Consider the following 20,509-nt stretch of genomic DNA (forward strand, 5'->3'; position numbering starts at 1 on the left):
ACCAGTTTGTGACCCTTCTGTGAGGTTACAGCTCTCAGTGTTTCAGGTTGCACCCAAAACATGAAGTTCTTTAGAAGGAAAAATGTCATTACATGGTTTGCATGTCTCAACCCTGTAACTGTTAATTTTTGTGCTATTTTACACCACTGTAAATAGCAAAACCCCACAAAACTGCCTGCATGTTTGTAGCCTTCTTTGTACCACACAAGAGGTTGTCTTTTCCCAAGTATCCTCCTAACTCCCCCTGCACAAAAAGAAATAGCTAATGTCTCAAATTCAGATCTACAAGTTGTACATGATCAGCATTAAGGAAATAAGAATGCAAACACAGGCTACTAAAGCTTACTGTCAAGCTGTCATCACCACAGTGATTGCAGCAACCTACTGTGTACTGAAAGAAAACTGAAAAGTACACAATTGAATTAAGTTACCTTGTCACATAATGACAGCTAAGCACAGAAAAAGTATCTTTCAGTATACTATCTTCTTGAGGCATAAAAGCACCCCTTCCCTAAGGGAAAACAGAAAATGACTTGTCATTAGTCCTGGTAAACTCATCAAATCCAGGCTCTAGATTTGAACCACTCCCTGATCAGGTGGAATTGATGGTTACTTATTTTCATAGTGTAATCCAGGAAGCTCTTCAAGTCTCTTTGGATACTATGTAAGATTATCAACTAGATTTTGCCTTCAACATACATTTCATTGTCATTAATGTCAAGAAAAACAGAATTCCAGAGCTTGAAAATATTACGTAAATCCAGTAGTCTACTAAACTCCCATCTCAGAGCTTAAATCCAATGTGATAAGACCAATGTATTCCACCAACATGACACTCCAACATGGACTTAATTTATAGAAACTTGAAAGTAATCACGTAAGGTCTCTAAAGATTAGAACTAGAGAGTGGTGTCAGATAAGAGGACAATACCATACAGAATACAAAGCAGAGCAAAAGGGAGAAGTTGGAAATGGTTATGGAATAAGCTTTAATGAAGCAAGATAAAGAGCAAAGTCAGAATTCGAGAGGACAGCCTTAAGGAAAGGCCAAAATACAACTTGTATGAACAATGTGGAAAGACAGGGAAGAGAGGGTGAAGTGACGGGAAGGATACAATGGAAGATCCTTTCAGCAGCATGAGCATTTATTGGGAGACAGGGATGACAAGAGAGGTTTTGATTTATATTGTGAGATGGAGAATTCAAAACAGCAGATGCCCAGAGAAGTCTAGGTAAAAAAGCTGACTCAAGATTTTAAGCTATTGTAGATAGCCTACTGGGTTAAGTTAGGTGCCTTTTGTTTTACTATGTTATGCGGTTTTGCAAAGTTTTATTATATATCCCAGAGGACAATGTTTTTAAAATAAACTATGCAAAAATGCGCAATATAGTAAAAAAGGCACCTACCTTGTATCTACAGCCTAGCTTCAACCTCCAGCAGAGTTGGATGGTTTGTGTTGCGGCCTCAGTGTTTATTAAAGTAGTAACATCATGAAAAGGCGTTGACAGTCCATGACTTCATGGGATCTGGAATGCAGTTTGGATAGGATTGGAGAAGAGCGGGAAAAGGGCAAAACTTATTTATGTGCTGAGTGTCCACTTTCATTTATTAGAAACACACAGCACATTTAGTAATCTTTTCACTTTATTTCACAGCCGCAAATCAGTTGTGAGTCATAGTAATTTCAGTTACAGATGAAGCCTGTAGAAGTTTAAGGGACCATTAGCATTCAATAGATGTAAATATTGCTGTTCATAATAGGATCCTTAAAGTATGCTATGCACAAAATAAAAGTTTTCCTACTTGATTAAACAAGAGGTTAATCCCCCCAGTAGATTTATAATAAAGCTTTAGGGTTTTTTTTTCCTTGAAAAATAGCTTTCTAGACTTCTTGTTCATAATTCAGGTCTTAAGTGCATATACACACAAAACTAACAGTTTTGTCATATAACACAGCATTCTTCCTGCTAAGCTTCCTTGATTACCTTCTACCACCCACCTAAGCTTAATTGTTTGCCTGAAAAACCACAGTATTTTGTCACCATTCATTCTCTACTGTTTCCCAAATAAAACAAAATTCAAAAAAGTATAATGATAGTAAGAGTAATTCCTTTGCCAGTTTTTTTGGAAACAAATTTATTACATTATTTCAGCCACTGATAATTGGCTACCTCAGTGCAGAAGTGATTTTGTATCTCACATTAAGATTCTGAGACCTAGCTCAGTTCTTAAAAAAGAAAAAAGACACACCACCACACTGATTGAGAACCAGATGACAAGATGACCTGTGAGAAAACAAGTACTTTCTTTAACATGTCAGTGGTACCTAGAGACTGGCAGACTCAACTGTCTATCGCTGTATTAATTCTGTATTCAGAGACATGACAATACCTCAGAGTGTATTATGCATAAGACACTGGTAGCTTATACTAGCAGGCACTGAAGGCAGAAGCTTTCAATACAAGATGCAAGAAGAGCCAGGATCATTTTTACAGCACATTCCATACAGACAGAGCTCTTGCAGAGATACCTGTAATTAATAAAGGCAGGATGGCAGCTATCAATACAACCTCACAAAGTCTGGAAGAGTCTGCTCAGGAATTTTGGGTGCATACTATTTCTAATTCCAAGTGGAGCTGTTCAGTCAAACCAGAGGTTTCTGGAGTGCTCTCACTTCCACTATCTCTAATTATCTCACTGACAATCCTGGTGTGACACCTACCAGACCATCTCTGGATCACTCAGTGCAAGGCATCAAGGTGCTTATCAATGGAGGTAGTTGCAAAGACAGCTGCAAAAAGGCAAGATGACTCTTACAAGTAATTTGAAATTGTTGTCAATTGTTTGACTCTGCAAGGTCCTGAAAACCCGTAAGCATCGTTGCCTGTAAAAACATGGGGAGTCCCCTTCTACAAAGAAGAGTGTCCAAGTAAATTCCAATATTCAGACAAGTCACAAGCTTCCGTCAGATCAACACCAAACTTTTTTCACTACAAGAACAGTGCAGCACTGGGATAGGTGCCCACAGAATGTAGATTTTTCCAACAGCAACGGTTTTATGGAGTCAGAGCAAGCCATCGCTGACCTGCTTTAATGGTAACAAATGTCTTACTTGAAGCAGCAGGCTTGACTATGTGATCTTAGGGGTCCCTTCCACCGACTCCAATGAAACCAGCTGAAGAGGCCAAGACTATAGAGCTGGGGTTACTTGTGAAAGCTATTCTTTCACTTCACTGCTAAGGATGCAATGTCAGCTAAGGCTGCACTGATAGATGGCAACAGCAACAAGTCATGTGGCAAATTAGGCAAGAATTCTAGCACAGTACCCTTCAGAGAGGAACATACTGACATGAACATACTTATAGACGCACTTGCCCCTCAGGCAGACGGCCATGTGTATCAGGTAAGAATGATATCTGTCTGCTGCCAGGTGCACAGGAAAGCACAAAGCATAACAGCGACTTTTACAGACAATATAAGGTTAAACGTCTCCAGCTAAGTATCAGGTATGCACACCCACACTCCATTTGGTAGAGCATTAACCCAAAGATCAGTTTAGACACAGCCTCTAAAAGCAGTCATCAGCTTACCTCCATGACAACAGAAGATCTTCTCATCCACAATGGCTGCAATAGGCAGACAGTTAAAACAGTCTGTGAAGGTCTTCCACAGCTTAATGTTGAATCTCCGCTTGCCTACAAGAACAGTGTGTGCAACATTAGGAAGAGAAGGCTTTTGTTTTCTTAAAGCCAACCTGCAATACATACCACAACCTGACCAAAAATGTTAGCAAACTGCCTTCACAGGGCTTTATTTCTGTCAGTGTACTTAGGTTTCAATCTCCTGCAACAGCATTTCAAGGACAGCAGAAGAGCAAATAATAATTCTCTAGAGTGACTTTAGCCTTGGTTTGAAATGTACTTTTAGAAAGTTTCACAGCAGGTTCACAGAATATTGAAATCCTTGCAGTACAAGAGTCACTACCTAGAAGTGTCTCCAAAACACAGTATCAGTCTGTCACATTCTTTCAAAAGAAATATGTTTTGCTTACATTCATCATAGAATCCATAGATCCGATTGATGCTAGCACACTCGTGATTTCCTCTTAAGAGAAAGAAGTTTTCCGGGTACTTGATTTTATATGCCAGTAATAGGCAAATTGTTTCCAGAGACTGTTTGCCTCTGTCTACATAATCTCCAAGGAAAAGATAATTAGCTTCCGGTGGGAATCCTCCATATTCAAATAATCGAAGCAAGTCTGTATACTGACCATGAATATCACCTATATAAGAAAATGTTTACCAAGGATTAGTGCAACAACATAAAGAGTACACAAATCAAGAACTTAAGTCAGCTAATCACTTTTTATTAATTGATCTTAAAAAAAGCATTAATATTTCCTTTAAAAATAGACTGGCAACAGGTATCAGAAAGGTGAGAGCTATGTTAATTTTTACAAACTGAAGTACTCACTAAATGTAAATAACCCACAGTATTTGCAGAACTGTTGTGTCAGTTATGAAACCAATGTGAAAAAAGCTACAGAAGTCTTTGCAATTAAGCATAAGCTTTCTAACCATGCTGAATTTGTCCAAATTAAAACAAGGTCAGAAAGACAACCTCTCATTGAACAGTTACATGGCCAGAAAGCCAATGTATTAAGAAAAAGTTAAGTCACATTATTTACTGCAAAAACGGATCAGTAAAGAATCTAGACAGACTGGAGAGAAACTGAACATTATGCAGGCAGAGAGCACTTAACTTCAAAGGCCAATTGCTTGTCCTCCCACAACACTGCTGTATTAAGACTCCCACCCCCCAGCATTTAGGGTAACTCCTCCAGTGGTGCAATTATTCATACAAAACCAGTACAGAGACTCAAAGACTGATAATCCATACAAAATACTCAATCCAGCAGGTATATCTTAGGAAAAATAACCATCATATTACTCATCACACTGCCAGCTTTAAAATTAAACAGGCTTTCCATGAAACAGCTCTGTGTGGCAATTACAACACCACAGTGTATCATATCAGACTAGCCAAAGCTAACTCTGAGTTGCCCATAAGGTCAAAGATACCAAAGCTGCTCTACAGTAACTTGTAGAATACATGCAATGTATTCCAGCTGACTGTAGAATTCTTTACCGAAGTAAATGAATGCAAAAAGCTATGCAAGAAGCCTTCAGTACAAGCTGTATGCTGGTCCCTTACACTAAGCATTCCATAAATGCATTTTCACTTTTGCTGCTTGTTCAGTGGCAAAACCCCAACTTTGCCAAGCACAGCTGTTCTCCAGTAGAGTACTAGCTACTATGGCCCTAAAGCAAAAAAACCCAACCCACACCTCTCTACAACTTTTTCCATAATCTTAAAAAAGGTTCCCAAACCTGTATGCTATCCCATCCAATTCTTAAAGCATACACTGATAAGAAGAGTACATAGCCGTATTCCTCTCTACTCTTTCCACGAGAAATGCAACACTTCCTCTTTTAGGTAGCATTCTTCTGCAACTATTTCTCACTCAAGAAGCGGAATCGCTTCCCAATTTTCTTCTAATAATGGGGAACATTACCCACTACCCAATTCCAGACACAATCTGAACTTTCACCAGCTAAAATAATTTTCACATATGTTGCAACAAGAACAATTCCTATTCTACTTGATATTTACAGATCTCCAGGTCACAACTGGAAGAAAACATAGAAGACTCCTCAACAAGTCATTGCTATGCTGAGTCTAGTACTCCAGAACAACATTATCAATACACTCCCCAGGCTTTGCCACCACCAGAATTAGCTACCAAGTAAACATACTACAGAAAGAATATAATAGCATTCATTGTCTAGAACGACTTTCAGTTAAACACGAGCCAGAGGGACCAAAACACTTAAAGGTAAAGGAACATTTTATAGAAACAATTTTGTAAAGGGATCAAAGCGTTTACAATTCCACAAGTTGAATCGAAGTCTCCCAGATACAAAGCCTTACAGTAAAAACCACATCTATTTTAAATTGGATGTTTACATAAGAATATCTTTCGTCTTTCATTAAAACACAACCATTCAACATGTAAAAGCTTATTTTGAACTGACTTGATTACAAGACAAGACAATCCTATAATGGTTCCTCAGGCATTGCCTGAACACACTAAAATAGTAGTTCAAAGCAGTACAGCTGCATATTTTGCTTCTGGTGAAAGCAATCATCTTTCATTCACTTTTATCTAATGCATCTTTGACAATTGCTCTAATATTAAATTTAGATGCATCTGACACTTCCTGGTGCTATCACTGTGTTTGGAATCCAATTTAAAAATAACAAATGCCTTATTTAACTGTGCATTTGCTACCCTATTATTGTGCACCTAATAGTCCTTTCAACTGTTTCAATTTAAGCAAATGAGAAACCAACTTTGAAGGAAACTAATTATACTTTGTAGACATTGACTTATGTACAATCTAAATATTTGAGTTTTCATTTTTTCTTTGTCTAGAAATAAGATGAGACTACGGTAGTCTTTTCAGTGTAGCATAAACACAACGTGATAAAGCTGGATTTTACCTTCAACTTTGTCATTAGGCAAGCTGGTCTGGTTTTTCCTCCCCACCCTACCAAGCAATTAGTCATTTAAGAATGACTTTACCATTAGTGGTTTGGTTTTTTGGTTTGGTTTTGTTGGTTTTTTTTCATTAGTAATATCCTTTCTTAATGTAAGAAACATTGCTACATTAGGTCTGTCAGGAGTAAGGCTAGGAAGAAGCTAATCTATCTTTGAGCATGTTAGTAATAACAAATTCAAAGACTGCTTCCATTTTAATACTATGACACTTCAAGAAGCCCAATTCAAGAAATTTTATGCTTTCTAAGACTGTGTCTGCTGTAATAACTTGAAGGATGATTACAAGCCAGTATATACAATACTTTTGTAACAGTTTTTTTACAAGCTTGCATACCTATTAACAACAGCATACTTTTGAAGAAGTCTAGCATCATATAAAGGCTTAGAGAGGTAAAGAACACACGTTTTAGTTTTATCCATATTTGACAGTAATAACGAAGTTTGTTAAAGCTTGCTGTAAAGCTCAAGGAATTTATTACATGGTAACTAAGCCTAATTTAACAGCCTGCATCCAGTTATTTTTTCAATTGAAAGACTAACAATGCCTTCTTCAACACTACTTTTGAAATGTTCCATTTCACAACATGTAAAGATCTTTGTTTTGCTTATGCTTTGAAGAGACCAAATACAACATTAAACATTTCCTTTTTTTTTAAAGCAGCTAACTGCTTTTTGAAGTAGTGATCGAAAGAGTAGCAGCTCTGTGTAAGCAGTCCCTAGTTAAATACAAGGGACAGGTTGCAAAATTTGCACTAGACAAGGGCACAAGCAGCTCTTATTGCCAATGGAACTTGCTCCTACATAGTACTGGCAGCATCAGCAATCTACCAACTGTTAGCTGCCTTTTCTCAACTTAATCCAATCTAAGTTGAAAATTACATCTAAGATTCAAAAAACCTCTAATCCATATCACCCAAGTCAAGGTCACTTGCCTGTCTCAGTATCCTTCCAACCCACCTAGCATACAACTAGATTAAAAGACCTACATGAAACACATACATATGAAGTCTACATACCACAAATTTTCAGAGGTGCCTCTAGTTCCAGGAGAATAGGCTGGCTAAGAAATATTTCACGTGATTTTATGCACAAGCCCCGAACTTCTGCTTCGGTCATCTGAACAATCTTTCCAGGACGACATCCTCGTACTGAAATGAGATGTTTAACAATTGAAGGTAACTATCACACAGATACACAGCAATAGGTAAGTGCAAATGAGCTGTATTTGAAATCTACATTTGACAAAAAGCCAGCAGCACATTCCAATATACTTACCAAATGTGTTGGAATTATGTATTCCAACGAATTCCAAAGTTAATCTCCGATACTGTGGTAACCTGTGCTTAAAAGTCTGTATGCAATCCTGTTAAATCAGACCCTCAGAAGAGAACAATTTAAGCCTTGCTTTCATCCACATTTGGATAAATAGCAACTTCAAAAAATTACTACTGTTAAATTAACAATCCCATTATGCTAGAGTATTCACAACAGGCAAAAAAATCCTGAGAATCAAAATCCTGAAAACACTTTCACATTAGCACAAAATAAACTTCTTTAAGACTGTTGAGTTCAACAGTGCTAGCTAAATACAAAGAAAAAACTACAAGCATGTTTACACATTTGGCAGCTGAAATTGCCGTATTAGGTACATCACACTAAAAACTATGAAAGTTTGATGAAACCTTCATTCATACATAATGGCTCTTGAGTTATTGGAACCTTTACATCCAAAGACATTCTAATTAGAATGAAAATGAATTCCTAAACCACTAAGTCAGGTACTCAGACCTATATTTAGCACTAAGTTTTCAAAAACAATCACATGTCATTGCACTCCAACCAACATCCTCTGGCAAATTTATCTGCAGCTGCTTCTTTCCACAAATGTCTATATGATTCCTCTGTCAGAGGCTTTAATGTGTCTTTAATGAAGCAGCAAAATAGAACAAATGTGTCTGCACTTTGGCTGATCCAGTTCAGTCCTGCACCTCAGCATAAACCAAACTTCAGAGTTCAAACTAATAAGCCAGGATATATCAGTGTCTACAGCAGGTGAACATCCTGTTCTGCCATCTGCTTTAGAAGGAAGCAACATTCAGCATTAAACCACAGTAGTACCTACAAGAGAAGGCAGTACAAAACTTTCACAGTTCAAATCCAGATGCTTTCAAACTCAAACATAAGACATTACTTTATAAAAATGTTAGCTGCAACTTCAGGAAGTCTAATAAGATAGATTTGTGAACAGAATAGCAAAAACTAGTTCTTCACACATAAAATGAATTCCTGGCTTGCCTGCTTCCCCCCTCCAAAACAGAAAAGTAAGATTGCACCTTTTTTTTTTTTAATTAAAATAACCTCCCTTTTCCTTTTATTTCCACTTAGCTCCTAGAAAACATACTTTACAGAGGAGATCAGTATCATTATCTACATTGTACAATGGGGAAAAAAGGATATGAGGAGAAACAGTTTGTCCTAGGTCACCTAGTACTACAGTCCAAAGTGTTAAGCTTAAAAAGCTCTGCTCTGGTTATCACTGCATACTTCTCCCAGTGTAACTGCACATCTGACCATTCCAACACTGTGCTATGAATTTTTTTTTATTTTTAATAAACACCAGGCACACTTGTTAAACTGAAGTTAGGAAGCAGCCACAGGAACATGTGACAAGGCAGAAATGAAGAATCGTTTTCTCAAGCAGGTAAGAGGTGTGAAACAGATCCTGGGACAGCCAGTTTGAGTGCCAAAATAGCGGGAGGGCTAGTCTATCTGCAGCAAGGATACACTGGAAATACTTCACTCATTAGAATCCCACAAGAACAAGGCTGCGGCATACAGGACTTCTTCCAGTTAAACTCTGAATCAGTACCAGGTGATATTTACCATATGGCAAGTCACACTCCTTTTGCTAATTAAGATTTCAACTGTACTTGAGAAAGCAAACAGCTTTTTAGTAACACTTTTTTTGTTATTCTTCATGCATTAAGATGTTGGCTTACATATTAAAAGAATACAAAGGCAGATATTAGACACTATCAAGGTGACTAGAAAACAATAAATGCCTACAGGCTTCTACTTCATCATATCTCAAATGTACTAAGTGATGCACTTACAGATACATCTTCAGCCCCATGGGGATTATTAGCAAAAAATAAAAATCTCAGGCTTGACAGCTTTGCACAGTACCTACTATCCAATTTGTGAGGTACCAAAATGCTCCAATAATCTCCAACTTTTCAAACACTTGCATTCTGGTAGCTTATAACAATGCCTTTCAGAGACCAGAAACTCATTTTGATAGGCACAACAAACTGTCACTATACATAAGAAAGCTCCCACCTGAAAGAACAGTCTTAGTATCACAATGGCTATCATTTTATTGAAACAACTGTTATATTTTAAACCTATGGCTTACAACATCAAGGTCACGCCAAAGGAGCATGCAGCACAACTAGCTTTTCAGTCTCATTTTCCCCTCTACAAACTGTGCATTCTTTTAACCTGTTTTGATAAGCAATTAAATTCTCCTCTGTATTTAGCTACTTTCATAATGTTTTGCAATACCAGAATTAAGTCATGTCACTTCTTGGTTTTAGTCTATGTGAAATAACTGCACACTTTTTACATCCACTCTAGTTTCAGAACTCAAACCCACCATACACAACATTAATGTTACCATAAGTAGTGCCAGACTAAGCACAGAGTCCAAAATTGAGACAGCAGTTCAAGAAGGGCACTTACAATACTTAAAATAACTTCAATCCAATCAATATTTCTTAGAACACCAGCCTTTAGCTCCTTTGAAACTCACATGGAGGTTTAAACTTGGAACAATTGCTTTATAGGATTGAGGCTTTAAGCACTGCTGGGTTTTGGCACTAGAAGACACAATGAACATGCAGCTCCTGACTTCAAAATTAACTGCCTGCCATAGTCAGTGCCTCCAGTGTCTTGATGTTGGTTCTTTACTTATTACAGTAGAGCCTAAAATGTTGCAAGCCCTTAACAGATAAACCAACAGGGCAGTAACTTATTACCACACTTTGGATTCTCCAGATAAGAGAAGTTTCTACAACTATGGCAAGTATGTCACTCTCAGAAGAGGAGACAACACACACCTAATGACTGCAGTTACTTCCAGCCCTTGGGAAGGGTACAAATCGGGGCCACCGCACCTTTGCAAAGGCACTCTCCACCCTCCATCCAAACAGTCAGCAGCTCTGCATAGCAAATGCGTAAGCTCAGTTTCATTTGAAGAAATACAAAGCCTGGGGTTTCATGAGGAATAATCATCAATAATATAGTTAAGAGAAGAAGTCTTCTCCCACAACGCCCTGATCGTCAATAAGGGTACTACATATTGAAAAAATGAGAAGCTACTGTGACCCTGGAAGCCTCAGCACTTTAGTGGATTCACAAAGGCACTGAAAGGTTCACCAGGTCATCACCCGGAACAACTGTACCACAGCTGTGCTATGTACAAGTACACAAGCAAGACAAAGCACATCTTTCACCACCTTACACTACAACTAGAATTTTGTTCAAGTTTCCTTGACTCAGCTGAGCACTGTATGGATTGTAAACATGAGCCTCTCACCACATTTAGTTTTTCAAAAGCCAAATCCTCAAGAACAGATTTAAAAAGAGGTTATGGGAATGAGATCAAGAGTGTAAGTTATGTTTTTCAAACTCATTTATGAATTACTATGGCTAACCATTCTTAAAACATGCAAGTCATAGCTGCATGCATTGTAGAATCTGTAGCTCACAAAAAGCCTTTAACAGCACTGGGAAAACCCATCATTTTTAATGGTTGTCATTTACCCAGAGCAGAAACAGCATCTCAACATTAGATGTAAATGAATTCTCTTTAATCTAAGACGCAGATGCTGTAAACAAGCTTTGTTTTACATAAAAGTCTTCTGTAGGGATAGCAATTCCTGTTGTAATACACAATCCCACATGCATAGCACTATGCCAGAACAAGCCTTTGCTGCAAGGAGCTTAAAGCAGAGTGACATAGCAGGGAATAAAGAGAATTAAAAGCAAGTACATGCATTGTACTGTTAGGCTATTATTTTAGCACAATAGATCCTATAGTAATCCAAAAGCTGCTCTAATCAATATTAAAATGGCGGCCTCTGCATCTACACCACCTTTGATAAGCAACCTTAGCAAGTGTAGTAACAGCAATTAGTAATCCAAGACATGAGTTGCACAGTGGCAGGAATAAAAAACTTCAGCAAAAATAGTAATTTTTTTTTTTTTTAATCCCTCCAAATTCATGCCAGACAGTAGCAGATTATATAAGGCAATACTGGAGAGGAAGAAAATAAATAACACTAAGGAAAGTGCATCAAGAACTGGCTGTTCGAACTTCTACGAGCACCACTTTTTGCTGTATTTTTTCATGAAATGGAGAAAACACATTTAACCTATTCTGTCACACTGTTTTGGGTGTGCCTCTCTAACTATGCTGCTCGTTTTGTGGCATCACTGACAGAAGTTTCTTCAATTACCAAGTCAGCTGTGGTACGCACAGCTGTCCTAAGCATCTATACTGTGTTCTCCAATACCACACATGTCCTGTTTACTGGACAAAACATACACAGTTTTAGCATAACATTAAAACCCAGACAGACTTCTAAGTCTCTCAAAAAATTGGGCCAGCATTATTGCTAAGAAGCAGCCTCCTTCTTTCCCTACACTCTGCTTTTTTTGCAGGCATATGCATTTATGTGGCCACATAATAAACTGCATCAGTGAACTAATCTTTTCTTTCTAATATAAAGACATGACAAAACAAAAATGTAATCTAGATAGTTCACCAAGCTGGAGAATACACTCACTGTGAACTTGGGCTAGGACTAGTGAAGAAATAAGCAGCTGGTTCTGCTTCTATTCACAGTAGCTCCAGCTAAGCTTACTTCTGAAATTATGGCTTTAAAGATCTATTTTGCCAGAGTATACATATATATATATATATAAAAAATCCCCAAACTACAACACAAGACTGCAAGCATGCAATTTTACAAATTGCACACAAGCAATACCCACAAGCTTACACTCCCTGCTTATATTCTGTGGAATGTTTGGTTATTGGTGATTAACAACTACAACATTTAACTTTTTATTTCTTGTACTTCGAAGTACTTTGGAGTATTTGATGAATCCTGAACAACCTCTCAACAGTAGGAGCAGAATGGATTTGGAAGCCAAAGGTGGCATTACCTATGACTTGGGAAAAAAACCAAACAGTCCTTATACTGATTTTGAAAACATGTTCTGAAGTTATCTGCTCTCAGCATTTTTAAAATCCAAGTTCTATATTTTCATGGTTTGAAGTCAGGAATCTGACATTGGATTTTAGAAGTGTCCTTCATTTTGGAAAGCAAAACTTCTACTTCCTCAAAATATTTTCTGTTATTTAAATTGTTCAGCTGTCATCCAGAAGCAGCCACTCCCTATCTTGCAGCAAAACATTGAGAGTTAAGCTAGCAACACAGGTTTTCAAACTTTCAGAATTACTGTAACAGAACTAAGCTTAGAATGGTTTTCATTCATGTGTTACACTGGTGGACAACAACAATGTAAATAAAGCCCTGACAGAGCTTTGCTCCATTCAGTATGAAGCATACTGCTGAATATACAGCTCCCCTCCATGGTGTATGCAGCATAGCCCTGTACCTTTCCTAGGGTACATGAACCAAACTTCCCCCTAAAAATAGAAGAATCAGCCTTCTAGGGAGTTTGTTCCTGAAGAACTGTGCTTTTATATCCACGTTACCTAAAATCTTATTAAATTTCCCTTCACTGGATGCCCTTGTTATTACGTATTTTGCTAAAGAACACAGCGGTTGCTTGTAAGCTCATTTTAGCAGGACTTATTTAACATCGAACACAAATTCACAGCAGAGTAAGAGAATGCTCAAGCCTTTAATTTCTAACCAGGAAAATAACCAAACAATGAAGTCATGTTCTTCTACCCAAACTTGAATTTACATTCCTAAACTATATACTATCCAGCAGAATTAATGCTCTTGGACAAGGATTTTCATTAGAAACTAATATGTAAAGTTGCTTCTGGGGATACCCAAATAAGGCCATGAAAACACCAAGTGTCCCTACATCAACCTTCACCCATATTTGCTTTTCATGGACCACCTGCTTCATTACAGAGAGGTTCCATAAACTGAGTCTCAGTCGTTCTGTACCATGCACAGTTCCAAGAATTGCTGAATTCAAGGTTGAAGGACAAGATCACATTAGTTACTCCAATCTGTAAGTAAAATGTGTAACCCTAATGTTTGTTACACTTGAACCTAAAACTCATGCAACTAGCAAAGCATAAGGTAGAAGCCTCTCACTATGCTGTATTATGTATTAAAGTGGTAGCAATTCCTGTTCTAGTCCACTTGGAAGGCTAACCTAGCATAAAAGTCTCATGCAACAATGAATTTCAGCTTCTTTCTCAAAGTTTGACTTTCTTTTCCTCTAAAGCAGTGCTAATGAAATGCCTAAAATTCGAGGAAGGCAGAGGCAGATTACAAAGTTACTTCATAACTCCTGAGAAGTACCAAGGAAAGAAGTTAAGTTGTAATACAAAAGGAGTTTAACATGACTTTTGCACCGCTTCAATTTCTCAGGTATTTAACTAATATGGTTATGTGGGATATACACACAAAAGCTTTGTATCAAGCCTGGTGTTAAGAAACCACAAAACACACAGAAGATGGTGCTGTGAAACTAAGACAACCTAGCCTATGTACTAAGACAAATCACACAACAGTAAGAGAAGGCAGCAAACAGGTTCATTTCTATGTACAAATTATGGACCAGATACATACCACACTAGAGGCACCTCAGGTTGTAGTTAAGAGTAGATTCCCCTATACACACACACACACCCCCTTCACCAAGCACAGCATCTGACCTGACTTGAGTAATAGCCAAATATAGTATGCTTGACTTCACAGTGCTAAACCACATATTGTGGTGGAATTTTTTTTTTATTATTATTTAAAAGTTACATACCTACTTTTGGTGGTCACTAATGAGCATTTAATTGCAACTATCAAGTATTAAAAATCCTCTTATATACATTAATAAAACATTAAATAAATGTTTTACATTAAATAAAACATTTATTACATTAAATAAAACATTAAATAAATGTTATTTAAACATAAAATTAAATATTTTCTCCTTTTATAGTGTAATTTAGCTGTACTGTGAGCAAGACACTGAATGACTCAACTAAAAACTGTGCTGCAGAATATCTAAATGAAACAGTTATTGAAACACATAGCCTTCAAGTGGCAAAATAGCCAGACAGAATAAAGGAACGCCAGCACACATTGCCTGATGCTGGGCTCTTGGCCTTCAGTGCAATTTTTCAAGCCAACTATCCCATTTGTCATGCACTTATAAAGCTAAAGATGAGCTGGCTGATATCTACACTGCTGTACAAACCCAGACACAAACATAGTTCTTCTTTCCATCCCTTCTCCCTGTTTAATACAATACCTACCCTCCTAGAAACACAGGAAAACTGCCTGTTTTCTTCCTCTCTCTAAAGACTATTTAAAAAAATACATCCTTTGCAAGAAACTCCTTATTACATTCTCCTTGTTTATTTTTCTAATAGCAGATTATCCAGTGATTTCACACCAAACCAGGTAATAACCCTCATTTATTCCAGGTTGACCTTCATGGTTTGTTTATATTGTTCTTCAACAGATCACCAAGGTCTATTTTTCTTCTCTACTACTCCCTCTCTTTTTCAGTTATCAGTTACAGAGCCTGTGGAACCGCAAGCACTACCACTGTATCGTACCACACCATCAGGCTGGCTAGATATGTTAATTAGTTAAGACACTAACCAAACAATAAATACATTGTTGACCATAATACATTAGGCCAGTAGCTCTATAGCATTTAAAACTAATAAGGAAAATATCAATTATGTCATAAGCATTTAAAATCCAACTTTCATTTGAAAAAATGAATAATACTCAAATTTCTATCTTTATCACAACCCGCAAGATCTGTGAAATCAGAAGGAAATGAAGGCTGCAGCTTTCCTAGAGGATATCACATGACATGGTAAGAACACTATGCAACCAGCTTTTATTAAGGCAATCATAAAAATCACACTCTGAGCTGAACATTAAAGCAATAACCATTCTCCACATCTACTGGAAGTTCAACAACTCTCTTCTTGGATAAGTATTTCCCAGCTTTCTTGGTGGATCGGTACTATCAGAACTAGTAGTCCTCCTAGACTTCCCAAAACCAAAAATAGTTTTGTTTTAGAGCAGATCCACATTCAGTTCTATCAAATTAATTTAAATGGTTTATTTTAAATAGGTTAGCTAGATTTAGGCAAGCAAGGGGTCTTGCCTAGACAAGGTAAATTTGTTTGTACAGCTATATAAATAAACCTTCTTCACAGAAATCCAGCTTGTATTTAAAGCTACTGTATGTCTAGGTTTCCCCAACTACATCTTTTCTTCCATATGGTAAACTCCTTAGTGTTTACTAAGGCAGATATCTATAAATTTGAAAGTGCAGAAAGTCCAGTCCAGCTGGGCTACCTTATATGCAAAAATTCTGAGAGACATACACCACAGAAACAGGAAACCCAACACCCAGACAGAAATATGTCAGTCTTACTTAACACAATCCACAGCACTCTTTACAAGTAAGGTCACACCTATTCCAACATCCTTGCTTTGATATAGAGGGAACTTTTCCACACATCACCAACATTTAAAATAGCTTAGAGCCTGGCTTAAATGTAAGCCTGATGTATCCATTTAGCTCAGCATTTTTGCAAAGTTCAGGGCACTTCCCACAGAGGGATACATGGTGTGCCTAGATGGGGCAAAACACAACACAAGTAAGTAGCAGTTTCAGCTGCAGATACTAAGAAGAAAAACTGTGTTGAAAGAAGAAAAACTTCTCTATTCATCCTGGAGAGAAGAAGGCTCCAGGAAGACCTTATTGCAGCCTTCCAATACTTAAAGGGGTCTTACAAGAAAGATGGGGACAGACTTTTTAGTATGGCCTGTTGCAATAGGACAAGGGGTAATGGTTTAAAACTAGAAGAGGGTAGATTTAGACTAGATACAGGGAAGAAATTTTTTACAATGAGGGTGGTGAAACACCAGATTGCCCAGAGGTGGTAGGTGCCCCATCCCTGGAAACATTCAAGGTCAGGTTGGACAGGGCTCTGAGCAGCCTGATCTATTTGAAGATGTCCCTGCTCATTGCCAGGGGGTTGGACTAGATGACCTTTAAAAGTCCCTTCCAACCCAAACTATTCTACAATTCCATATTCGACATCTGCCATACTCACGGCAGTCTTGTGTGTGTGCATACTGCTGTGCTGTCCGTAGCTAGAATGGACTGGGAAAAACTATCCACCAGATGGCATAGCTGGGAAGGTAGGAAGAAAAAAAACCCAACACAATAAAAGTCCGCACACTGAAGCAAAAAATGAGGCTATAATCTTTTTGTGTACCATAGTGCAACTAAGCCTAACCCATGACTAGAATTCTGAATACCAGCGCAAGAAGGAAACAGTCTTAAGACTAATTTGGCCTACTCACCTTTCTGGTCACATCTCGGTCCAAAAGTGTTTTAATGAAGCTATGGAATTTTTTGTTTATGTGACCTGTAAATCTTTGCAGATTCACTTATGAGTGATTTTTCTTTATCAAAAGAAATCTTATAATAAAGCTCAAAGTATCTCCAAGATCAGTCAGGCACACATCTAAGAGCACTAGCATCTCCCTCACTCTTCTAGTAAAGAAACAGGAATTGGAATTTAAGTCTGGAGGTAGAAGAAATAAGAGAAAGCACTGCTACATTCATAGTTTATGCATGCAGTACACACTTTAGTTTTACTTTCCCCCAAACACAAGTTATTTTTAAAGTATCACTAACTAGTAACTAAGTACTAGACACGTTGCAAGAGAAAGTAAATTCAAAACAAGCTCTTACCATTCCTAAATTCAGCACTTAACCAATGAATAAAGAGGATAAGAACTTGGTATATGCAAAAGAACATGGAAATTAAAAGCTAATGTCCTAGAAGACCATCACCATACATTACACTGGTTCAGTTGAGTCTTTCTGAAAACTATCCCCAATTTAACTCAAGAGTTAATCAGTCTGGCTTTCAGGACTTAAAAGATCTCTAAAATAAGTACACATTCAAGATAAGCATGCATGCACACGTGTTGAGGGTTGGGAAGATGTTCTTGATGAATTGTCTCAAACAGCCTGGCTACAGGCCACTTCATATTGATATCTTGGAAAAAAAGGAAAACCAAAACAACACATGGAGGGCAAGACAATCTAAGTAGGTAATTCCAATCAAAAGGCAAGTTAATGTGTCATATAACTCAAAAGATACATAGACTTGAGCAACAAGGGTAAAAACAGTTAGAGTAACCTAATTCAAGTAAGAGCAAGAACTCACGACAGCTAATACCACAGCCTGGAAACAGGTGTCACCAACCAGCAACCCAATGACAGCAGAGAAGTTTCCTGTTGCTGTGGCTTTTGGTATGTATTTGCTACCCTTTAAAATTTACGTGCAGCAGCCACTGAGACACAATTGTAGACTGCCATTCAAACTTAAAGCTATCCGTTTCACTTAAAGTAACCAAAAAGACTAAATACGTACTGCATGACATTTCCTAAAAGTGTCTTTTTATTATTTCGATGTGCATTTTTACAGCTCAAAAGCCACATTTCCTTATCCTTTAAGTCAAAGTTGAAGTGTAATGGAGCCAAAAAGCTTGCTTTAAACTAATTAATTGTTCCAGAGGTAAGAGTCAATACCAATTTTTCTGTGCAAGCAGCGTGGGGAGGGATTCATACTCACTTTACCAGAACAGGTCAGCTAAGCAACAGCATGAGCTCCAGCACATGAGCTGCCAATTGTACAAAAAACAAAGCTTCATTGTGAAACACTACTATTTGAACCACAGCTTAAAACATTATATGCTAGCAGTACAACAAATAAAAGATGTTAAATGGAAGCAAAAATAATTCATACACAATGCATTCTTTCAACAGGGTTTTTTTCCCAAATAAAACCTGCAAGAATCTATTCCACTTCAGATACAAGATGTTGTACAAGGCACTCCTACTACTGTTAGTAAGTGACAAGCAGAGAAAAACCACCACATTTACCTTAAGAATCTTCCTCATCTCTGCTCAGAGAGAAAAACAGATGAAAAATTATAAGCAAAGCTCGATTCAGAAGTTGCATATCCACATCCCTAAAGATTGAAGTACTATGAAATACAATGCACAGATTAGGTTGCTTGGACACAAGGCACCCAATCATAACCCAAAAAGCTAGAAAGTAGCAACACAAGTATTTATGGTGTATGTAAATGGTATTGAACACATATTTTAAAAGTCTTAGTTAAAAAAGGGATAAGCAGGGTAATATTTAAGGTAACAGGGAGCAGAACAATCCAACAGGTTGCATACCAAAACACTGCAGAATCCCCTCCTCTTAAAGCAATCTGTATTTAAGTAACTACACTGATGAGCAAACAGTACCTTTCAAATAGGTTTTTTAAAGTTTGTCTCGAAAAACCCACCACCACACATATACATACATTTTGATGTCCTGAAAAACTCTGCACTACAAAATCAATGTTTACTAGGTTACTCTTTGGTTTGTCTTAAAAACTTACCTGCTAATCGGTGTTTCAACACCCAGAAAAAAGGGAGTTTTATCTGTATTAGTGATCAAAGATAAACTTCGACCGACGATACCTGCAGGTTTCTTCATACTATACTACACTGCATACCTTAAACCACAAACATAAGCAAAATTGCCCAAAGCCTTTATGTATTTTAAAATATTGATTTTACTGTTCATAAAAGTTTCATATCTAAAAAGAACAGATAGCAACTACTACAATAATCCTCAAAACCCTAAAAACTCTGCTTTGCAGTAACTCAGCTGAACAGAACTTTCAGACTTACAAAACCTGTTTCAATTCCAGAACTGTACATACTCCATAAATTCCTTTCTATACACCTTCTGTAAAGTGATCCAACTATCCAGGAGTACAGCAACCAAATAAGTGAACAGCACATACCTATGCATGTATTCTCATCTCCTACATACCGGGTATTTGTTGAATGTGGAATAAAAGATTAATAGAAGAGGCTAAGAAGACTAAACATTCAAAACATAACTTACATAAAAAGAAAATGCTAGCAGTAATTCCTCAGCTTCTCCAAAAGCAGGGAAGTAAGTCAGTTTCCTCCTTACTCTAAAGGAAAGACTCACTATTTATATTTAATACACACAAAACCCTTCATCACTTTTATTAGCCATGCATGACAGCCACTTTTGGAGACTGCCCCGTAGGCAGGCAGAGGAATGTCAGCGCACTAAATCCCTCTGCTTCCACTGACACTCACATACATACAACTTCACACCTGACGCAGCTTGTACACACTAGTTTAAACGCGGAAGACTGCGACTAACCCAACCAGAGGAAGGGATAAAGCCGCCCGTAGCTCAGCTAGCGAGGCTTCCCCAGCTCGCCCCTCAGCCAGGCAGCTGCAGCGGGGTGAAAAAGGGAAGAAGGAAAGCGAGGTTTTTTTTTTTTTTTTTTTTGCCCCTCATTTTAAATAGGAAGGCAGCCACCTCACTTACACAGGGAGGACGAACCCCCGCGCACACCAGCGCCGACAGGACGCTTAAATGCGCCCCTCCTCCCTCCGAGGAGCGCCGCAGGACCGAGCTCGGGGCATCGGCGACGCAGACCAAGTCCCCTCCCGGCCGCCACCCCGGGCCCGGCGGCGCTGGAGGAGGCGCTGCCCCCGCTCCCCCGGCCGCAGCG

The 20,509-nt window shown here is 38.0% G+C and overlaps 1 protein-coding gene across 2 annotated transcripts in view; it reads right to left on the reverse strand.

Moving 5' to 3' along the window:
- PPP1CB (protein phosphatase 1, catalytic subunit, beta isozyme) overlaps positions 1-20,509 on the reverse strand; it is a 34,654-nt gene that overhangs the window by 13,633 nt on the left and 512 nt on the right. For both annotated transcript variants that reach the window (XR_774929.1, XM_010576514.1), the window contains exons 2-4: positions 7,640-7,771; positions 4,053-4,283; positions 3,592-3,696 (exon numbers count right to left, since the gene is read on the reverse strand). Coding sequence is in view for 1 of the 2 variants with exons in the window: in XM_010576514.1 (XP_010574816.1) it covers positions 3,592-3,696; positions 4,053-4,283; positions 7,640-7,771 (468 nt within the window). In the remaining variant the exon portion in view is untranslated. The remainder of the gene's footprint in view (positions 1-3,591; positions 3,697-4,052; positions 4,284-7,639; positions 7,772-20,509) is intronic.

The sequence above is a fragment of the Haliaeetus leucocephalus genome, unplaced genomic scaffold (genome assembly GCF_000737465.1).
Source record: "Haliaeetus leucocephalus isolate CR32 unplaced genomic scaffold, Haliaeetus_leucocephalus-4.0 Scaffold526, whole genome shotgun sequence".
NCBI classification, from domain to species: domain Eukaryota; kingdom Metazoa; phylum Chordata; class Aves; order Accipitriformes; family Accipitridae; genus Haliaeetus; species Haliaeetus leucocephalus.